This window comes from Pochonia chlamydosporia, chromosome 2, assembly GCF_001653235.2.
Source record: "Pochonia chlamydosporia 170 chromosome 2, whole genome shotgun sequence".
NCBI classification, from domain to species: domain Eukaryota; kingdom Fungi; phylum Ascomycota; class Sordariomycetes; order Hypocreales; family Clavicipitaceae; genus Pochonia; species Pochonia chlamydosporia.
The window spans coordinates 3,343,203-3,363,942 of record NC_035791.1 but is presented as its reverse complement, the minus strand read 5'-3'; the positions used below and the strand labels follow the sequence as shown (position 1 = coordinate 3,363,942).

Genomic DNA, 20,740 nt, shown 5'->3' with positions numbered 1-20,740 from the left:
CGATGTTGCATGCATCCAACTCTAAATGAGGCTAACGGAGAGACCAAGTATAGCCTATTACTCCGAATGGCGAAGATACTGTCGATGAACTCAACCGCCAGCCCCGATCGGCCTAAAGTTAAGGCTGGATATCACGACGATCTTTGACACCTGACGTCGCCATTTATTGTCAAGTCGAGTTAAAGCCCAGGTGACTTTGTGCATGCAAATTGAATCGCCTTGTCACGAGCTTCGGACATGGAAGGCTTCGACATCCGCTACACCACGGAGCGTCGGTGGGAACTCACTTGGGCACAGCCAAGCAATACGAAACACCTTAACTGCACCATTTCTAAAACTGAGCCTTTTTATCTTTTGCTACAATCGGGACTATCGTGTTTGATCAGACGGTGCCATCAACATCAAGTGACTCCGTGTCTTGCACGGAGTGGACGTGGCCAAGATATGCCTCGCAGTGTCGGAGGTTCGTGGTTTTTATCCACGCAACAAGCTATATTTATACAATTATTGCCTTTTTTGAAGTATTCAGTGGTTAAGGGAGCAGCCTGGAAATATTGGATAAGAAGTGCTCGTCTCGCCCGACAGCAACCGCAAGCCTCTAAGGGCTTCTCGACCTTACTACCAATATGGCACTTGTCATCCTAGTCATAATCTCACTTGCTGCTGTTGCCTTTAGTTCAATATTTCTGAAGCCCCATTCGCAGATATCCATTCCCGGATATAAAGGTGAAGGGACTCTTCCCTTTTTAAATGACGCCAAAGACTTTGCAATCAAGCCCATTGGACTCATTCAAAAAGCAACAAGGCAATGTGGTGATGTTTTCAGCATCCAGGTTCTTTCAGTATACAATGTTTGGCTTCGTGGGAATGATCTCAACAAAGTATACCTAGAAACACGTGAAGATGTCTGGTCATTCGTTGGGGGAATGGTGAGCATTTCCTCCAGGCTATGCCATGTGATTTCAACACTGACTTCCATCAGGGACTCTTCTTGAATAAAATTATTGATCACGGCTACTGGGATCATTACCGGACGCTTTTATCTTCACTTAGTCGCTACGTGAGCTGCGGGCCAGCGCAACAATATGCTTCCGATGTGTCGGTAGAGGAGACGCGGAAAGCCGCCGTAGAGTGGGCTGGTTGGGATGGCTTCGAGCTATTCGATACGGTCTCTTATCTCGTCCATAAGATAATTGTTAGATCTCTTATGGGACAAGACTTTTACGAAAATCATGTTGCAGAACTTTTCAACCTATTACATTCGATGGAAGCCGATATTGGGAGCTTATTGTCATTCATCTTGCCGGATTGGGTGCCTCACCCACCAGCGCGGCGACTAAAGCAGGCCCGGGACCGTTTCAAAGCAATTTTCACAGAGCGACTCGATGAAAGAACTATATCTAAAAGAGACGAAAGCCGACCTTTACAAGACTACGTCACGTTCACCATGGAAGACAGCGCGACGGCGCCTCTGAGACACCTCATGCCAAGTCACCACACTATACTGATGTTCGCTGCACACACCAGTACCGCCGCTAGTATTTCATGGAACATAGTTGCTGTAAGTGGAATTGGTTGCTACTGCGAGCCATATCACTGACACAATACAGCTGATGCGACACCCAGTTATCATGAAAAAGGTAGTTGCCGAATTACGCGCGAACCCCAAAGATGAAGAATCACTTCTCTTCCGAGCTTGCATTAAGGAAACAACGAGATACTACTGTGGAATGAAGCTACTACGGCTAGCTCGCGAGAATGTATGCATCCCCGAATCTAACATCAATATCCCAAAAGGAGCAGTCGTCTCCATCAGTCCATACCTTACACACCTCGACCCAAACAACTACTCTGAACCAGAAGTCTGGAATCCCTATAGATGGATAAGCGACGAAGGAGATATTATTCAAATGGATAACAAAACAGGTGGTGTGAAATTCCTCCCATTCGGCGGTGGCAGCCACAGGTGTGTTGGGGAGAAAATGGCCATGATAATGGTGACCCGGGCAGTTGCCACCCTCTTGCGAGAGTATGACTTTGATTGGGAGAATGAGGAGATTGAGCAAAAGACTGACTTTTCCAATCTCAACTTTGACAAGGTTGGCACACCATGGCTGAGAGGTGGCGTACGGGTACGGATGAATAAAGCTAGTTGATGACAGGACATGATCTTGGCAGCAACTCTAGGTTCTACTTTCATATTGAGGGATATTTGGCTCTAGCTTTACAATATTGTGACGAGAATTTAAAAATCTTCTCATGGGAATTGCCATTCTGGGACTCTTTACATGTACTTGAGTGTTCAATACGCACACGCCCCTGATCTTAAGCTCGACATCATGTAGACAAACCCCGTCATTGAAGCATTTCTATAGTACCTACCTATTCCAGACAGCCGTGATTGATTACCGATGGAACATTTCCAGAAACCAATAGTTTATGAAATGCTGACACCAACCCTCGCTACGCGATCTCACCCAAAGCCGCGAGCCGCGTCCCGGACATGCGACTTACATCAACGAATGAGAAATCCTGTTCACAAACGTCCTGGATCTGCTATTTGAAACAAAGGACAAATTCCAGGACGCTACAAGGAGCCTAAAACTATACAGAGGCCTAATTAGCATGCTTTAGCGCCTGAAGGGCTCATGTAGCTTCTCTCCGGCTCATGTCGGGGGCGAAAAAGACGATGTGCCCAGCTGGGATTTTGCATCGAGATGTTACATTTATCAACTTTCCAATGGAAGGATGAGCGAATATTTTTAAAATTCCATCTTGGCTTGCCGAGACAATAGGATGGTGTGATTAAGTGTGACCCAGCCACGTATATGATCATTTCTATAACTCTAAAGTCAGCCTCAGCAGAGGTCACGTTGTGTTGCACTGTCAACGATAGACGGAGAGACACGTCTCCAGTGGGCTTGTAGCTCAGCCTTGCGATGTTTACATTCTGAAATGTTACTCTATTGTGCCATCCGTTTCGCATGTTGGCCGTTCGCCTTCGGCAAATGCAGGGTGATCTGCGGCTTTTCTAAAGTTGCTGAAGACACACTGAGTGTGAGATAGGCGGGGATCCGGTAGGCAGTTTATAGAACTGGTGTGGTGGGGGAAGCATCAATGTGCAGATGAATCGATGAGTTGGGACCTCCGGAGTGTCATGGCAGCAGCTTAATTTGAACTACATTTTTCATCAAAGGGGCTGCAGGATGATATGCTCTTGATTGAAGTACAAAGTGAGATGAGCTACAGATGATAGTAATAAAACGTAGGAATGCCATGACCCAACACCATTATCGGGACAAATTAGGAAAAGAGAAATGTAGACAAGGAAATTTGATGCTGACGCCAGCAGCAAGTGATGCAGAAGGAAAATACCAACTCCCAACTCCATCCATCGATCCCGACGTAAAGGTATAGAAGAGTTCAAAAATCTGACCCACGCAAATGCTAGAAACGCACCAATTGTATAAGTTCATGTGAGGGATTCCGTGTTTCCAGAGACCGTCAACTACTCAACATCTTCGATGCACTCTCTGAGGATGGAGCTCAGTTCTTCCACATACTGAGGCTGAAATGCGCCATCGTGGTCGCCGCTGAAAGGAATAGATTCAAAGCTTCGGAATTGGGCAGGATCCCATCGCATGTTGCGCTCACGCATGACGATCTCAATGAGCTGAGCACCAGGAAAGATCTCAGGCTTTCGCACAGCACAAGGTATCTCTGTGGTACATTTGATGAGAATAGCATCAAAGTTGGATTTCTTGCCTGGTTCAAAGAGATCGCCGGGTTTCACGTTCGAAATGAGACCAAGGCCACGGTGAATGTGCGTCTTGATCTGCTGCATGAAGTCTTCCATAGCAGGAGGCTCGTCACACTCCGTGTCACAGTCTGAATCGAACTCGGAATCATCAGTCAAGTATGCGTCGGAGAGCGGCGACTCAAGAAACGTGATGGGGCTGTTGGTGTCGAAGATGCTTGCCGCGCTAGATCGAGCACTTGAAACTGTTGAGCTTGAAGCACTATTCCAGGTACTAGACCGTCGGGAGAAAGACAACTTGTAATCGCCAGCGGCAAAGTTGTGTCCGATTGGAGACGAAACGGTAGAGCCATCTTCGCTGCCCTCGTCGTCGTCGGATTGCAAGCCACCGCCAGAAACAGTGCGGTTGAACGTGGCTTTGGCGAGAGCACGGTGTTCTTGTTCACTCTTGAATTGCGGGAACACTTCCGGGTTTGCGGAATCGATCATGATGACTTTGATGACTTCTTCGCCTTGGGCTTCCAGCATCTGTGCCATGAACATGGAAATCATGCCGCCCATGGACCAACCGCCTAAGAGATATGGCCCCTCGGGTTGGATTTCTCGAATGCCTTTGAGATAATACGCAGCCAAATCCTTGAGGCTTGTGGGATACTTGAAACTATCACCACCAGGGCAGTGTAGAGGACTTGTGATGCCGTACACGGGTCTGTCATCTTCATCACTGAGAGAATCTAGACGAAGAAAAGGGAGGGCAACCCCAGAGATTGCGTGAACAAGAAAGAGAGGAGTGAGATCGGACATCTCGTCGCCTTGCATCAAAGTGATGACCTCCATGATTGCGTTGAATAAGAAATGTATAAACAAAAGTAGAGTAGTAGCAAACGTTTTCACAGAATCAGGAAATATTAGGCTCCAAGACTGCCTAAAAAGGGTATGAAGCTTGGACTTCAAAAAGAAAAATGACGTCAACTGATTGTCAAATTGAGTACACCTCGTTTTGTGATGGAATTTCCGGTGAACAACGGGCAATCCAGGCCAGTTGATATGAAACAAAGCTTTTGACTGGGAGGCCAGTGGCCTGCGCGCAAATCTATTTCCTGTAAAGCCAGGAGAGCATGAGATCGACTCTAAAGCGAAGCGAAGAATACAATCAATGAATCTAAGCTTGTAAAGAAAGTGAAACAGCTGGACAATCTAAAATCCAAAGCATTTTTTACAGCATCCAAACCTCAAACTTTATAATATCTTCACCATCTCGTATCCGCGAGCATGGAGGCGAATGCCGAGCTGAGGCGATATACAGCAAAATCTAAGCAAAATTGCTGGAAACGAGCTTGCGATGACAACCGATCTTGCTGTGGGTAGGCCGACGACCCAAATTGGAAACAGCATTCTGCATGCTCGCCTGGAATCACGCCGGTGACATTATCCCTGTCCTTAGTCCTTCTTCGGGTCGCCTCCATGGAATGGCAGTGGCTAGAGTGCCACTTTGCGAATATGTGGGATGTCTTTGGCGTCGTGTCGGACGACTCCCTAGACAGACTGCCAGAGCAGGTTTTCCAGTCGGGGGTTGAGCTAGTCTACGACGGCACAGGTTGCGTTTGATTTCAACTAGCTCCACATGTAGTTCTAGAATTGTACATTAAAGCCTCTGATACTCAATTGTGGCGAAGGCGAAGGGGTCGTGAGGACGGAGAGAGGTCAGGCACTGACTGCCTGACAACAGTGGCTCAATTGCATGCAAGATAAGGCGTAACATGCGATCCTTGCCCCAGCAATAGTTTTAGAATGTAGCAATTGCCTTGTGTCAGGGGATCTCGATTTAGATTGTGCCATGTGTTGTAGATCAAAGGACTTGGTATTGTCTTGTCCTTCCGCCAGCCCGCGGAGGCGGAGGTGGAAATGTGCCTGCTGCCACCCAGAGACGGAGGGCTGACCGGGCAATCGAGGAGTACAAGAAGACGGCGAGTCTCCGTCAGAATGATCTTATGTTCCATCAAGTGGCAACAAACATCGCGAAAACCGAAGAGCGGGCGAATTCAAACGTGGCGACTGTCGACTTTTGAGGTAAGCCACGTGTTAGAGTTACCTCTTGTCTCAAAGGTCAAGGCACCGGGTCAGCGAACAACCAGTAACAAATCAAGGAAGTAAGTTCCTGCATAGAGCTACTACCACTTTTCGTCCTAGCTCTCTTCGAAAATTGTTCGATGAACAGTCTACCGTGTGGAAAGTTCCGTTCACGATGGCAGGGTTGTGGTGGCGATGGAGGCCCACGCTGATTACACGCCACGTGCTAGACCACAAGCTAACCGTATTAAAGCTAGGTATCAGGCAAATATGATGTTCAAAGCTATTTTGACTTCTTATCTCCTGTTTGGGGCTGCGTATGCGGTGCCTGCAGCTGTTGCTCCAGCCAGCGTGGATGATGCCCGTTGGGGTGGCGGTCGACGATGGGGTGACAACAAGCCCGGTTCTTGGAACCCACGTGGTGCTCACTATGACTGGCCAGTTGATTGGAATCCTCTTGGCTTCGTTGCGACAATGGGCGTTGGATCACCCAAGTTCGAGTACAAAGTCTTTGTTGACTGGACCTGGGTCAGCCATATCGTGACGACGCCCAAGTGCTATGGGCAGTGGGACCCGAAGCTCTGCATGCATCCTGACCAAGTTTACTGGGATCCTCGCAACTCGACATCATACAAGAATTTGACCTCGCAGTATGCCGGCCGCTCATGGAAGCCAAATCACTTTTTCATGGAGGACCCCATGAACATTGAGTATGGTGCGGATTTGCTGCATGTCGGGCCCGTCACCGGTGAGGCTGTCTTGCAGTTGACTGATCTCCAGTTCAATGTCTCTGCCAAATATGGAACACCATTTCCCTTTACAGGCATTTACGGCATGTCGCCCATCTTCCGTGGCGATGACGGTAAGATGAATCCTACTAGCAGCTGTTAGTATATCACGAGGGGACTTTTGCTGACGGTTTCGCCACCAGTCGACTATCAGTCCGCGTACTATCAGCAATGGAAGAATGGCCACTGGAGATCACCGCAAACCGGATTCGTATACTGCTATGAAGAGTCTCGCAAGTCTGTTTGCAATGGCCACGACGGCATCCAAACCATGGGTGGTATTCGCAGTGATCTCATCGACCGCCGGAAGATCTCGTGGTACGACGTGAAGCTGTACCCAGATGTCAACTCGCTGGCGTTTGTATATGACCCTCCTGTGTACAACTACTGGGGAGTCGAGCTCGAGGGCCTCAGAATTGGAAATGAAGTCCAAAAAATCGAGCCCACCTCCAACAGCTCTGGCAAAGCTGCCATTTTCGACCACGCCAGCTATGGACGTGGGACTCCCTTGAGTCCCAACGCGTACGACAGACTTATCAAGATGACCGGTGCAAAGCCCGTCGACCTCAAGGAGCCTCCCAACAACGGACCTCAGAAATTCTTCTCTGTGAACTGCTCTAAGATTAACTCTTTCCCCACGATCAAGTACAAGTTCACGGGTAACAGCCGAGAGTGGGCCGTAACACCCAAGATGTACGTCGAGAAAATGAAGGACGGATCTTGCGTGCTCAATGTCAGAGCACTCGCCAGTGGCGACAAGTTGTAAGTGATACCCTCGCAAGTCCGGCAATGAAATGATGCAGGAAGCTAATCGAGTTCGTCTGGTTGTAGCATTGGCAATTTTGGCGAGACCTTTGCCAAAGAAAAGTACATTATTCTCGACTTCGAGAAGAACCGCGTAGGTATTGCCGATATGAAATGGTGAGTTTGCAACAGTGACACTGTCAGCGAGAGGTTTTTCTGATCGAACGTGCCAGGCCCGTCCCGAAATAAATCGACATTGCGTTTGCAGATCAGGCGCCGGTGCGTGGGAAATGGCTTAGTACTGTCTGGAACAGTTATGGAGGCTGGAGACATTAAGCTCTCACAGCCGCGAAAGGTAGATCAAATAGAGGTCGCGCGTTTCTCTTCTTCAACACACCGTCGTGGTCGCTCGGCTGAGATGATGGTGGTTTTGTTAGCCTAGGATGGGAGTCAATCTCGACGATGCGTGACAAGTGTGTCAGGTCAATTTGGCCAATCAGCCGCTTGGACCAACAAAAGTACCGGGTAGCAGGATTTCACTGCCGCAGCTTGATTCCTCCTGCCTGATTATTATATCACTCCTAGGTTTTTGTGTATTTTAATAGACCTCAAGTCTAGCTAAAAGATTAATGTTCTGAACCATACAATAAATCAAGCTTTTGACAACTTGGTGATGTTCTACTCCGTATAACACAGGCAGTTGTCATTACTTTTGCTGGGCTGGAGTTGACCAATACTGTCGAGAGTGCAGAGTAGACCAAATGGCGAGCAGAGTTGGTGAGCTAATTTCTTTCCTTTTCTTCTTTTACGTTCAGAAAATGATGGAGAGCGCTTTTGGAATTGTGTTATCCGAACTTTGGGGTTCATCGGGCCGTCACCACGCGTGATATGTCAATCTGCAGCTTCTCCCACCAAGGAGTTGAATTTCCTATCTGTGACACAGATGGGTCAAAGCGCTCGCCATGCTTCCTTAAAAATTGCCAAATTGTTTTCCTTATGACGCGGAATTGGACTCCGAAACATTATTTCGACTCCCATCGCCACTCGTTTTCGCTTAGTCTAATCTCAAACACCGCCACAGCCAAGCTGTTCATCTGCAAGGTAAGTGCGATATCATGCCATCAACACCAACTCATTCTCGCGCACGATCAATGCCAATATTGCGTCACGCCATGATCGAAGGTTAGGCATTCGGCTCCGTGCCGGTCCGCTTGCCAGCTCCTAAATCTGACTTCATTCGTCAAGATTCCTTCCCCATCCGCCTCCTCCGCTCATGATGCCGGGAGACGGTTAAAAAGCCGCCGTGCGTGATGCCTGTACCTCCGCCTCCCATCGGCCACGCCACGATTCAATGGTTAAGCGGCACGACATGAATGGATGTCTACGGCGATCAGATATCATACAAAAGGCTTCCAGAATGTTTTCTCGAGAAAAAAAGAATGTCGCAGAGGAGAAATCTTTACCGCATCACTTCCCTGTACTGTATTCTCTTGCGACTCTCACAACCATCTTCAGTATTGATCTCAGGTCTTTCCAAAACTTTTGTCCAAATCTCCACAACTATATTTTCTAGTCTTAATCATGTCCAAAATTGACGCCGAAGTCATCATCGTCGGCGCCGGCATCGGCGGCCTCACACTTGCTGCAATCTGCAAACGTCTGGGCATATCCTACAAGGTTCTAGAGCGAACAGAAGTTTTACAGCCTGTTGGTGCTGGAATTTCTCTCGCTCCCAATGCTCTTAAAGTCCTTGACCAGATTGGCGTCTACGAAGAGCTTCAGGAGACTGCCCAGAGGTTGCGTAAACTTCAGATCTGGCGCAATGCCACTCAGTGGAACACCTTGAGTTTGGAGACATTCGAGCCTACCTACGGCTACCCCATTCTGTCTGCGGAGAGGCACAACTTTCACAGACTTCTGTACAAGGCAGCTGGTGAAGAGGAAAACGTTGTTATGAACTCCAAGGTTGTTGACATTGTTGACACCCCCGGAGAGCCGGTCCGGATCATTGTTGAGGGTGGTACGGAGTACCGTGGAAACATTGTGGTCGGAGCAGATGGCATTCGATCTGCCGTTCGACGAGCTCTTTTACGCAATACTGGCCAGGATAAGGCTGCCAATACCATTCAGTTCACTGGACGTGTGCATTTCTCCGGAATCACCAGCCCTCTGCCCAACTGTGGCCCCAAGGAGCTTGGGGTTGCCAACTGGATGCTCTATGACCAGGCCATTTTAACAACTTGGCCATGCAAGGATAATAGGCAATGGTACATTGGCGTCAAGGTGAGTTGAGACTCTTTTACTAAGTGCTTGGGTACCTTGTCACCGCTGCTTTCAGCCCACCTGTTCATCCGGAAATTGGCTGAGAGGCGATGGCACAAGGTATAACCTCCGTTGATATCGTCAGATTCGGAGATGATATACGTGACTCCGGATCCGACGATCAGGCAATCTGGATCTCCAGTGCCACATGGCAATGTGTCTTAGTCTTTCAGCCATGAAACGGAGAGATCAACATGGTTTGCTGACTTGCGCGTGTTTCAGAAAGCGGAGGGAGATGTCGACAAAAACCGCTCTGTGTGGGGGTCTATCACGCCTGGCGATATCAAGAAAGTGTATGGGCGAGCGTTCCATCCGTTCGCGGAGGAAGGCCAGTTCGGAAACAGTAAGGACATTTCTGCTGTTCTCGTGCATCTCCTTTGATCGAAGGGGGTGTGCAGGGCGAAATCAACTAACTAGCTCAACGCTGACTCAACATGCAGTTGTCGACAAATCGGAGAGAGTAATTGCTAGCAATGTATTCCAGGAAGTGGAATTCCCATCCATGTACAATGGAAGAGTGGCACTTTTAGGTGATGGTAAGCGGGAATTTTTTCCATCATGATCCCTGTTCGACACGTTGTTTAGAAAGATGTGCCGTTGCTGACACCTAGTCCGAATTGTTATAGCCGCCCACAGTATGACAAGCTTCTTTGGCCAGTGAGTTACCTCGTTCCTTTCTCCGAGTGCGTCGGAAGCGCATTGTCAAGGAGCAAATGCAGACAAAATTAGAACCACCTCATGCTAACATCAACCTCGCGACATAGGGGCGGTTGCCAAGCCATCGAGGATGCGGCTGTGCTAGGTAATTTGTTGGCTGAGTATCGCGACTCACTTGTCGAAGACTCCCATCTCGTCCTCTCTACCTATGCTGGCATCAGAGAGCCCCGAACCAAAGATTTGTCCAAATTTTCTGACAACTTTGCTCTGCTGCATACGGCAAGATTGCCCTACGGAACTGGTCCACTTGTGAGATGGCTGCTTTACACCCTTGTGCCCACATGGTTTTGGATAAGCTATCTTGGCTGGCTTTACAAGTACCAGCCAACCGTCACAGCTCTGGGTGCACCGTCTGCCCACGGAAAGAGGAAGGCGTGAGAGGAACTGCACGTTTTGAATTTGAGTTGCATGGTTGTCAGAGAAACAGTTTGGGCAACCTAGAGATATTTGGGATGACTGGATGGATGAGACTAGCAGGGTTTATTCAGGTGTGTTGAATGTAGGCAGAAGAATGGTGTGGCTAACCTCGTGGGACCCCTTGGTGCTTATACATAAGCCTCTTAAGGTGTGTGAGTGGGCTTCGTATTGTATTAATGTAGTACTGGAAACTGGGTGATGTTAATCTTGCCTCTTTTTAGTCAATATTTAGACTTAACTTCCATTCTATCTTCTAGTCTTCATTGTTCCGTTCTTTGACCAGCGTAGGAAGTACGATTGAAACTGGGAGCTTGCCACTCCTTTCGTTCTCGTCGGCAGTTAATGTGATATGTGGTATTGCCGTCAACGACCATGGCAATGTGGTATGAGGAAATGTCAGCATCGGACGAATGCTGCGCCATTAGAATAGGGTTGTCGAGTACCAGATCCCAAAATGGGAAAGAATTGAATTCGTTGAATTTCGTGAGACTTGCATGGTTCTGCCGTCGCTTTCCTTTCTCTGTTCCCAATACTACTCTGGTACACATAGACCGTGGTCATATGAACAGAATATGCGGGCGATGGGACAGTTGTATCAAAAACAGGGTGCTCGAACTTAGAAGAGCCGGAATGCCAGCTTCCAGTCGCGTCAGGAGCGGCTCTTGGGACATGCTGTAGGCGGCAAGTGCCAGATCCTCGTAATCCTATCAATCCCATAACTATGAGGTTGGTTGAACAGAGAGGAGATGGCGAAAGAGAGAACAATGTTGGCCATCCAGCTACCAACAGGTCGCAATGGTTGCAGCGGTTTTGGTGTCAACAGATCCCCTGCCGACATCCTGAGACCCGAAACACTCCTGTGCAAGGGCCACTTACCAGCGAGATCGATCATCTCCAACACCCATTCTGAAACCAGCACAAGAATGGCGTAGTGCTCACAGCTTCGTACTCAATGGCCGTATTTGTGTCAATGAAGTGCATATCAGACTGCTCCCTCCGCGAGACTCGTAGAGTACATCCGCCATGTTTCGACGGAGTACCTGTGGGGCAACCACTCGGGCCACGCCTTCCTCATGACTGACCCCTGACTTTGGTTCCTGAGGACTTGAACTCTGCTCTCACCCCCATTTCTGCACCAACTCCCATCCATCATGGTGCTCAAAATCGCTGGGTTCTGAGGCACGAAGTTTGGCACGCATCTGTCCAGTACCACCCTATCTCTGACCGGGATGCTGGACCCTTGGGTTTAGGCTGGCCTACGACTCGACACCGCCGTCATCCTCCACACTTCAATGCCGCCAAGCCAAGCTCAACAGGCCACAAGTGTCCCTATTAGGTGCCGGACAGGTTGGCGCCAATTCTTGCTTCGCCATTTACCTCTCCGAGGAAGATGCAACTAACATACAAGGGTAGTCTCGTGGCGATGATTAACACAATCCTGCGCCGCCAGCCATGCAGGCGGGCGTGTGTCTTACACCTTGCCCATGGATAATGGGAGGATGTGGTATTGAAAGGCAATGCTATGCTTGATACGAGAGACTACTTGTATATCCGCTACCCCCATTGATATTATGCCTGAACATCTTGCAATGTTTTCTGGGCAAGCTTCAAGAGCATCGAGAATATTTATCTTCTCCCCGTCTCCCGTTGTTGGTCAGCTGCTTGTTCAGCTTGTACTGCCTACAAGTGAACTTGCCTGAAGACTAATAACAAGCCTGAATTCTGGACTTGACGCTTTGCCACTTGCCCCATCACACTGCACAAGCCGAATTCTCCTCTATGCACAGACTGTCTTATCCAATATCCACTGCTATCTCGCAAGTTGTTCCAGCCCTATGAGCGTTACTGCTCGGCTTCAACCTTCACAAAGTTCGAGTCAATGGCTTCTAAGCATCCTTTGAGGCGGTCGTGCGCCTTCTGCCGCGCACGCAAGATCAAATGCTCTAATGAGACCATTTGCGAGGCGTGCCGTAGGCAAGGAGCTGACTGTATCTATGATTTTGAGCCTCCAAGACCCAAAATTCGCACAACCAGCCAAGACAGCTCTCGGTCGGATTCGGCAATTCGACCTGACGGAAGTTCTGGTCGACAAAGGGCATCTACAGGAGGGGCTTCGCCAAACGGCAGCCCTGTGGGCACCATCTCCGAGGAGCCTACTCCTCTAGAGGAGACTGACAACGTCGCTCGAGTGTTAGAACAGAAGTTTTATGAGAACTTTTCTGCCGACATAGGGCCACGGTCAAACCCATGGCAGGAAAAGATTGCAGCTTATCACCGTTCTGTCCAAAACACAGTCAGAGAGCGTCCTGAAGCCATGGCTGCCAAATTCAACCCAAAAAATGTCAAATACACAGGCATTCTGAATTTACTAACTCACGACCTTGTCGGCCTTGTCACAGATCAGTTTGGTGCCCTCGGATGCCACCACGTTGAGGATGGCGGAGCTCGGTTCTTTCTGTCTGGCCTGCTCAGCGACGAGACTCAGACCATGTTTGACAACGCTCCTGTCGGTGGCAATCCACTGTCGGAGTACGGCCAGAGGCAACAGACGCAGCTTATAGACGTCTGGTTCTCCGTACATCCTTTATCATTCCTTGTCTCCAAGACTCTTCTCCTGCGGGAATTTCGCGATGGAACACACGATGAAATCCTCCTTGCCGCCATGTTGGCTGATGCCAACTTCAGCATCGGTGATGAGGTCGCCGTGGCTCGTGGTCACGTTCTACTCCGTTGGGCCACCGCTCAACTACGAACACGACCCCTTCGATCCAACCAATTCACATCAGGAGGCGGCGCACAATATAGCGGCATCTCCACGAGGATATTTAGTGGCATCTCCACGGCCCAAGCCCTGATGCTCTTGGCTTGGAATGCTTTATGCTCCTTCCAGATACGTCGGGCTACTTGCTACATCGGCCTCGCAGGTCGAATTGCAACCGAGATTAAAGAGCAGATTTCTAGTACGGCGGCCCCAATGACTTCAAGTCGCATCAACGGGATTGATGTATTTGATGTTGAGAAGGAATTGGTCGCTTACCTCTATTGGACAACTTACTCATTGAGCCTTTGGGCCTTTATCCAAATGGGCAACGGCCACTTCTCAGGCCTTTTGCCAACATCACTGACTTCTATATTTCTCCCTGTTACCGAAGCATCCTCTGTTATTATCCAATTGGACATGGTGTCGGAAAATTTCAGCACCTTGCAGAAACAGAAATCTGTCATCCGGGAAATGTGGCCTCTCGCTCACATTGCCAGCGTCATTGCTTACATCTTTGCTCTCTATCCACATGATGCCGATATGACTGAGACCCCACAAACAGACTTTTGGCAAGAAGCACCTCTTCTTGCTCTACAACGTATCCAGCAAGGCAAGCCTTCACAAGACGTGGGATCAGTGTGCCGCGAAATCAATAGAGTCCTGATGGAAAGCATACACATTCTCAACAGACAAGTTACCGAGATTTCGTCAAGAAGTCTGGTCCTACTTGTCTATCATACTATGGCAATTCACTTTTTGTTTCCAACACTGCCACAGGGACAGCCTGACGAGGGCATGCCAGCCGAAGTAGTGGAAAGATTTTGTGTGTCAAGCCAGGAAATCTTGCAGATTTTTGGAATGATTGCAGATCAACCACAGGACCTGTTTAGCGTCACACCATCTTTACGTTCCTCCTTTCCCGACCTATTTTGCCTCGCATTGGACACCTGTGCACGCGCGCTTAGCCTCATTCATACCAAGAAGAAGATGGGGGCTTTGCTCATGGAACTACCAATGATGCATGCTTATGACAGCAACCTGCAAATCATTGCCAAGAAGCTGTACGCAGCGAGCCAAAATGACTTCCTGAACCAAGGCAGGTCCTCAAGGACTGTGCGAAAGCAGCTCAGGGTCTGTGTGCGACTTTTCGTTGGTGGATCCCGATCTGGTTCCGCCTCTTCTGGAGTCTCATCCCCTGATGGCAGCAGCAGGTCTGGGAATTCCATGCCACAATCCCCTCTTCATAGCAGCCCACAAGTTATTTCCGGACCCGAATCAGACTGCACGTCAACAGCAACAACTGCCATGATCGACTCTACGTCTTCGTTCATCTCGCCTATGGACACAACGAGTCGCCATCGTCCTATGCATCCATCGATGGCTCCGTCAGACTCTGGGAGGAGCTCTATCCCCTACACGCCCGTGGATGAACTCCACAAGCCTGATTGGGCCGCCGCTGACGAGCTGTTCCACTCTGCCCTTGACCCAAGTGCTCTTGGTGTCTCTGGAGGAGACCATCTCAGCATCTCTGACCTGGTTGACATGCAGACTGCTTGGTACCCACAAATGCCGGGTGTGATGGATTTCGACATATCTGGACCCATGTCTGGAGTACAATGGGACTGGCCTGAAATGGGGATGGAGACGGCAACGGCTGGATCCGACATGGATTCTGTCCTGTATTACTTTGACAATACGTCCAATAATAAGAGGCCGTGCTGAAGGGGCCACCTCGAGGAGCCTAATCAGATATCTAATCAACCCATCAGCCCAATCTGTTCCACACGTTCTTCCAACACTGAGCTTGGACAAGAGCCCTGATGGCGGCCAGCCGACGACCAAAGCCTTGGGATTGCGCAGACACATTACTGTTGCAACCAACATGCTTGTGCTTATTTTCGTCATGCCGGCCGAAGAATCAGGCATATTACTGACTCGGCCCCCAACAAGTCCCCGGAGGCAAACACGGCTAGGAGCATCACAAGTCGCCGTCATCGCGCCTGGCGACTAAAATAGGCCAAAGCCGGTGCCCTGCTTCGAATTGCCTGTTCTGGATCTGACTGCTGGAGGACGAAATGCTTGTTATGTGCAAGTTCCACCAGTCTTACACGCCTCATTGGCAATGCGCTTAGATATTGACCGCTTAACAGAGGTGAGGGCGATCTGCAGCACGATTTTTCACTACTGCACAAATTATTGTGAGGAAAGAAACTGATGACAATACATTGTCCCGCATTTGCGTTTCTTTTGTTCTCGTCTCTTGCAGACTGCGTACTTCTCTCACTGGCTCATAGAGGGTGTCGTTGCAGATCCATTGCGGTGATCTTTGCGTTTTTTTTTTTTTTTTGGCGGGCCTACGGGCAATATTACCGGCAGAGTCCTGGTGTCTGTGGCAAGCAAGTCCATTGTTTTTACTTACTTTCCCCTGCTCTTTTGTTGATTCTGAGTCAAATGGATGTATACAATATTCCGGGAATGTGCATTATCTTAGAGAGATAGCATGGCTGTAAGGCTAGTCAGCCCCGCCAGATTTCGGTTCACTTAATGAATAACGTCTAGAACTTCGCAAGGACACCGCTTGAAACCGGTCATCTTTCCCCTGATCTCCGTGTCACAGCATGTGTAGGATTGCAGCGCAAACAAGTATCTCAACAGACTTGCGGCTGACGGTTCATACCAAGTACTCATCAGAGGCAACTGGGGTGAAGGTTGACAATGCGTTCGTCTGCTACGTACAGAGTACTGTGGCCAACAACCAATCTTTGTTGGCGACCTGTGGCGAAATTTGAGGCGAAGGTATAGCCAAATGTCGAGTAGTCCTCAGCATCAGCGTCCCAAAATGGCAGAAACTGGTGTATGATGACGTTGTTAGCTGGGTTTCTTACATCACTGTGGCGATGAAAACAAACGAGAGGATCGTGGGTGTCCCAGACAAGGAACAAGAGGGTTGGATGCACACGGCACAGGCCCACGTATCTAGTGTGGAGATAGCCACGAACCAAGCTTGAAGGGAACTTGGGGCCAGCAGTTCGTTTTAGATTAAGGCATGACGCGAAGGATCGAAAGTGTGCGTATGCCAACAAACAACCAACAGATGTCGGCGTCTCTCACGTACGGGACCATTTGGTCATGTAGGGGGCTGGGAGTACGGAATCCTAAGCTTCGTGGCAGGGCTATTGAACCCTTTTGCCCATTCGTTATGTTGTGGTCTTGCGAGGAGGATGAAACAATACTCATACTACTCCGCAGTTGTAGCGATATCCCTACCAAGTACGGAGTACCTAGGCATAGGATGTCTCTCACGTGTTTTCAATGTCTGTGCGAGATTATCAGATTGTGCTAATGTAGGACTGGCCAAGTGTCTTGGTTGCGCCCCTTGGAGCCATGGAGCGAACAGGATATGGCTGCTCTGTGGGTTTATTCGGCCGAGATATGCCCTATTCCGTGTCTGCCAATATTTGGATTCCGGGCAGCAGCATCACGAGCTGAGGTTAAAAGATGGTGTCGTACAAGTCCGCCTCAAACAAGCTGAGGTTGTGTGACAACCGATGAGAAGGCTCAAGCAATGGAACGGCTCTGAGGAGTTCGCGGTCTTGTGCGCCTCATCACACTGTAGCTGTCCTGCTCTCCATCGTATTGGGTGTGCTCGACGCCCACAAAGACATTCCTGGTCGTTGACTGATTTGGAGGGGGGGGGCAACTTTCTGCTGTGCATACACAGAACAGAGTACTGCATACAGAGGAGATGAAGGACAAGGATTCGGCAAAAATGTCCGGCATCATTATGGTGCTAGTATCGGTGGCTGCGGATCTGGCCAATCATAATAATAGGGTCTACCCGTCAAAGTAAGAACAGGCAAAAGTGTGGGTCCGGTAGTGGAGGGTTTTGGTTGTCGGGGGGGGGGGGTGGCGATAGTCACTATAAGTATCAGCCGCCTGGCAAAGTTGTTCGTTGGTAGCTTCTTCCTGTATCCTGTGAGTGTTCCAATGACAAGAGACTATATTCGACGACCTAGCGAAATCTGTAAGATCATCGTGCTCACATATTTCTCCAAGTCAGCATTTTCCGCCATAATTCGGGGCTCCTGGTCGTTATGAGCCCCATCGTTATTGAAGGGGGTATGGTGAACAGATTGCGGCGCTAGGTGGTTGACTATGAACGATCCCATTGCCGGCTACAGTCTGGTCGCACGTGGTGCAATCCAGGACTACAGCAGTATGTAGAAGAATTCAGGGCCAAAGCTACGATGCTCTAGCCCTGCGGCAGGAGTAAATAAGACCTCAAGTGCTTGGATCATGGTGGCGGATTGGCACACTTGGGCCGCTGGCGACGCCACCGAGGTCAAGTCGGCCTTGATCGAATTGTTGACTCCGTCAACGCCCCGAAAAAAATGCTTCTTTCTACAGTCTATGTTAGCTTTTTGTCATCTTTCGAACATTTTCATCTCGCCTATAAGTCTCGTTGCATGGTCTTCAGCAGGTGTACCAATGCCGTTCCAGATCCACGTTCTGCTTGCTGATGAACGAAAGAGCGGCCTGCGTCTGTTGATTCCGGAGCAGTAGTTCGGACAAGAATCAAATATTCCTTGCACATCCGTTAGCTTCCAAACAATGCGCAAATTGTCCATCAGGGATGGGGCTCACTTGCCATCCTGGAAAGCAAGTTCGCTGCTTGCTGTTTGCCGGCTCTCGCCCGACTAACGAGAACCGTTGACACGTTCCGTAGTAGTGAGCTGTATTGTTGAGGCTACCCGGAGAATCAACCTTCACAACGCTAACACGCTAAAAGGCCATATGGTTTGATGGGGCACAGTAGTCATCAAACCCGGTAGGCAAGGCTCCTCCAGGTGATGAGGACGTAGGCTCCCCTAGCTTTGAAGGCATCTACGCCGTTGCCACTGGCGACTGGGGGCATTAGTTACTTCAAGCCAACCAAATGAGGAAAATGGGAGCGCTTTGGCAGGTGTAAGTGCTCACTTGGGTAGTGACCATGAAAGAACGAACTTGGGGCATTTCTTAATGACCTGAGCTCTATGCAGGTCAGACACGATGCGACCTTGGGTCCAAATCTGAATGCGGCTACGCATCAGAGCCAAAGCCCGTGCCTCTGGTGGTGCAAGAACTGACTAGTGTAATAAGACACGAGACGCGATGCAACCCCACGATTGGGTGGTGGTTGGGTGTAGTTGTATGCACACGGAGCCCGCGTCCTAGCTGCATCGTTCAGCATATTTTGCGTTAGCTTCTGGTTCGTGCCTTGGAAACGAGAGTAACCTTCGTGGACAGTTTCCCAGGAGCCAGTAAACCAAGGCAATGATCGTCACCGAGAGGCGGGGGGAGAGCGATTGCCGGGGAGTGAGATGAGGAGGATGGCGCAATCAACCGTCTGCCGCGCGCAAGTCCCAGTTATCTCTCCCGCGCGGGACACTTGAACGCTTGACAAAAGAAGCCAATACCATCATGAGCTAACCAGCGCCCGAAGCAGAAGCATCCTAGAGACGAGTTTTGTGCCAGGGTGGCTGCGCAGCTGGTAGGAGAAGATGCTGGGGGAGAACTTGAGAACTGTTCCAAATTGGCCACATTTGCCGGTGGCGTTTGCCCGGGGACCCGCTGGTCGTGAAAACCATCAATTGATGGCTGAAAGGCCTTCTCATTGTCACTAGATGATTTCGTTTGGCAACCAGTATGCAACGGCTGTTGTGCCATGCAGCGGCACTCAATGTTTTTCGAGGATCAAACTGAACGTTGTTGTTCCTGAAATGATGCGTCACAATTAATGCGGTTAGCATCCTCCTCTCATTTTGAGGAAGGAAGCATTGTCCCTTTGGTTGCCTGCCGAACCGCGGCTACCCTGAAGATTGCGGTTTTGGGAGGGTACCTAGGTACCTAGATACGTGTCTTGGTCCTCGCGGGTCATGAGCACGATTCACATTCTAAAGTTTATTTCCAACTTCCACCACCTCCGTCGAGCCTGAACAATGCGCTTTGCCCCCATGTACATCAATACCACTACTAATATTCTGTTGGGCAGTCATAGAAGATGAAACACGTACGAATCCTGAATTGGGGGCTGGGGGATCGGTCTGTCAGCACCGTTTGCTTGGCAGCGGCACGCCATCAGTGCCACGACCAACACTCCCGTCCGGTACTCCCTCCCACTCGCAACCACTCTTTATACAAAACCAACGCTGACATCCAATCTGTGCAGTATCCACTGGATTGCCTCCTGGTCGGCCGTCTACAATCTGCTTAAGCATGCTTGGACATATGTCACATCGGAGCCTACCTAGGCTACTCAACAAATATCATGGGGCATTTTGGGTCACTTAACTCTTGCCTGTCGACTACTAGGTACCTAGGTACTCTGTCAGGAATCGGGTTGAGATGGACCGAGTGCAAATGCTGCCAAGTCTGACAAATAATGCACCTTGGAAACTGGGAGTGAGTGCGACGCAAATGTACAGACCTTGTATCTGGCCTGCTACACTCTCTGTTGGCTTAGGATGAAGCACACCCTAAGTCCATAAAGGCGCTTCAAATTTTGTATCCGGATGGCGGCGGCAGGAAATCAATACGTGGCCAGCTAGGCGACTTACTCCCAGTCATGACGAATCCCCTCGGACAAATTCGACCTAACAAAAGGTCAAAGTGTGTCGACTAACATCACTGAAGCCGAAAAGGTATGGTATGTTCAGCCGTGGCTTCTGCAATGCTGGAGTAAGCCTCGAAGCCACCCGCCAAGCTCTTTCAATTGCTCGATTTGCCGCACCAAGCAGCATTGGACTGACCAATCTCGGCCCTTAAAATCGCATTGTGAATGGCTTTCCCCAACCAAGGCGCGCCTGCAAGAGGTGGCCGAACGGTTGTCGCTCAGCGAATACAGCCACAGACAAGCCTGCCCCTGTCGATAACCTCATGAGAACAGCCAAATCGTACATGAACGGCAAAATGGTCCAACCGACTCGGCTAATATCTGTCCGCACCGTTGTTCTGGGAACATGTCTACATATCTCTCTCCGAGGGTTTTCCATCGGGTGGTGACAGCCTTGAGCTATCTCAGACAACCGTTTCTTGCTCCCTCCCTTCAATGAAGCACCAATGAAAATGACAAGCGGGAACACGTATTGGCTTGCCCACGAATCTAAAGTCGCTGTTCTGGCCTGT

General features: G+C 49.6%; 5 protein-coding genes across 5 annotated transcripts; 4 read left to right on the top strand and 1 right to left on the bottom strand.

Moving 5' to 3' along the window:
• Positions 1 to 1,207: 1,207 nt before the first annotated feature.
• VFPPC_03113 (cytochrome P450) lies at positions 1,208 to 2,156 on the top strand (the record flags this gene model as incomplete). The annotated part of the gene is made up of 2 exons (XM_018282655.2): positions 1,208 to 1,558; positions 1,611 to 2,156. 2 exons carry the CDS (start codon positions 1,208 to 1,210, stop codon positions 2,154 to 2,156), a joined length of 897 nt encoding a protein of 298 aa, XP_018147212.2.
• A 1,352-nt stretch (positions 2,157 to 3,508) lies between these two features.
• Positions 3,509 to 4,594, bottom strand: VFPPC_13392 (thioesterase; the record flags this gene model as incomplete). Its single annotated transcript, XM_018291169.1, has 1 exon — positions 3,509 to 4,594. The coding sequence occupies one exon, from the start codon at positions 4,592 to 4,594 to the stop codon at positions 3,509 to 3,511; it is 1,086 nt and encodes a 361-aa protein (XP_018147211.1).
• A 1,428-nt stretch (positions 4,595 to 6,022) lies between these two features.
• VFPPC_17537 (eukaryotic aspartyl protease) lies at positions 6,023 to 7,801 on the top strand (the record flags this gene model as incomplete). The annotated part of the gene is made up of 3 exons (XM_022429237.1): positions 6,023 to 6,710; positions 6,759 to 7,367; positions 7,593 to 7,801. The coding sequence occupies 3 exons, from the start codon at positions 6,023 to 6,025 to the stop codon at positions 7,799 to 7,801; spliced, it is 1,506 nt and encodes a 501-aa protein (XP_022285736.1).
• Positions 7,802 to 8,940: 1,139 nt separating this feature from the next.
• VFPPC_03112 (FAD binding monooxygenase) lies at positions 8,941 to 10,776 on the top strand (the record flags this gene model as incomplete). The annotated part of the gene is made up of 5 exons (XM_018282654.1): positions 8,941 to 9,642; positions 9,904 to 10,024; positions 10,122 to 10,217; positions 10,308 to 10,338; positions 10,446 to 10,776. The coding sequence occupies 5 exons, from the start codon at positions 8,941 to 8,943 to the stop codon at positions 10,774 to 10,776; spliced, it is 1,281 nt and encodes a 426-aa protein (XP_018147210.1).
• Positions 10,777 to 12,694: 1,918 nt separating this feature from the next.
• On the top strand, positions 12,695 to 15,298 carry VFPPC_03110 (protein kinase subdomain-containing protein; the record flags this gene model as incomplete). The annotated part of the gene is made up of 1 exon (XM_018282653.1): positions 12,695 to 15,298. One exon carries the CDS (start codon positions 12,695 to 12,697, stop codon positions 15,296 to 15,298), a length of 2,604 nt encoding a protein of 867 aa, XP_018147209.1.
• Positions 15,299 to 20,740: the final 5,442 nt, after the last annotated feature.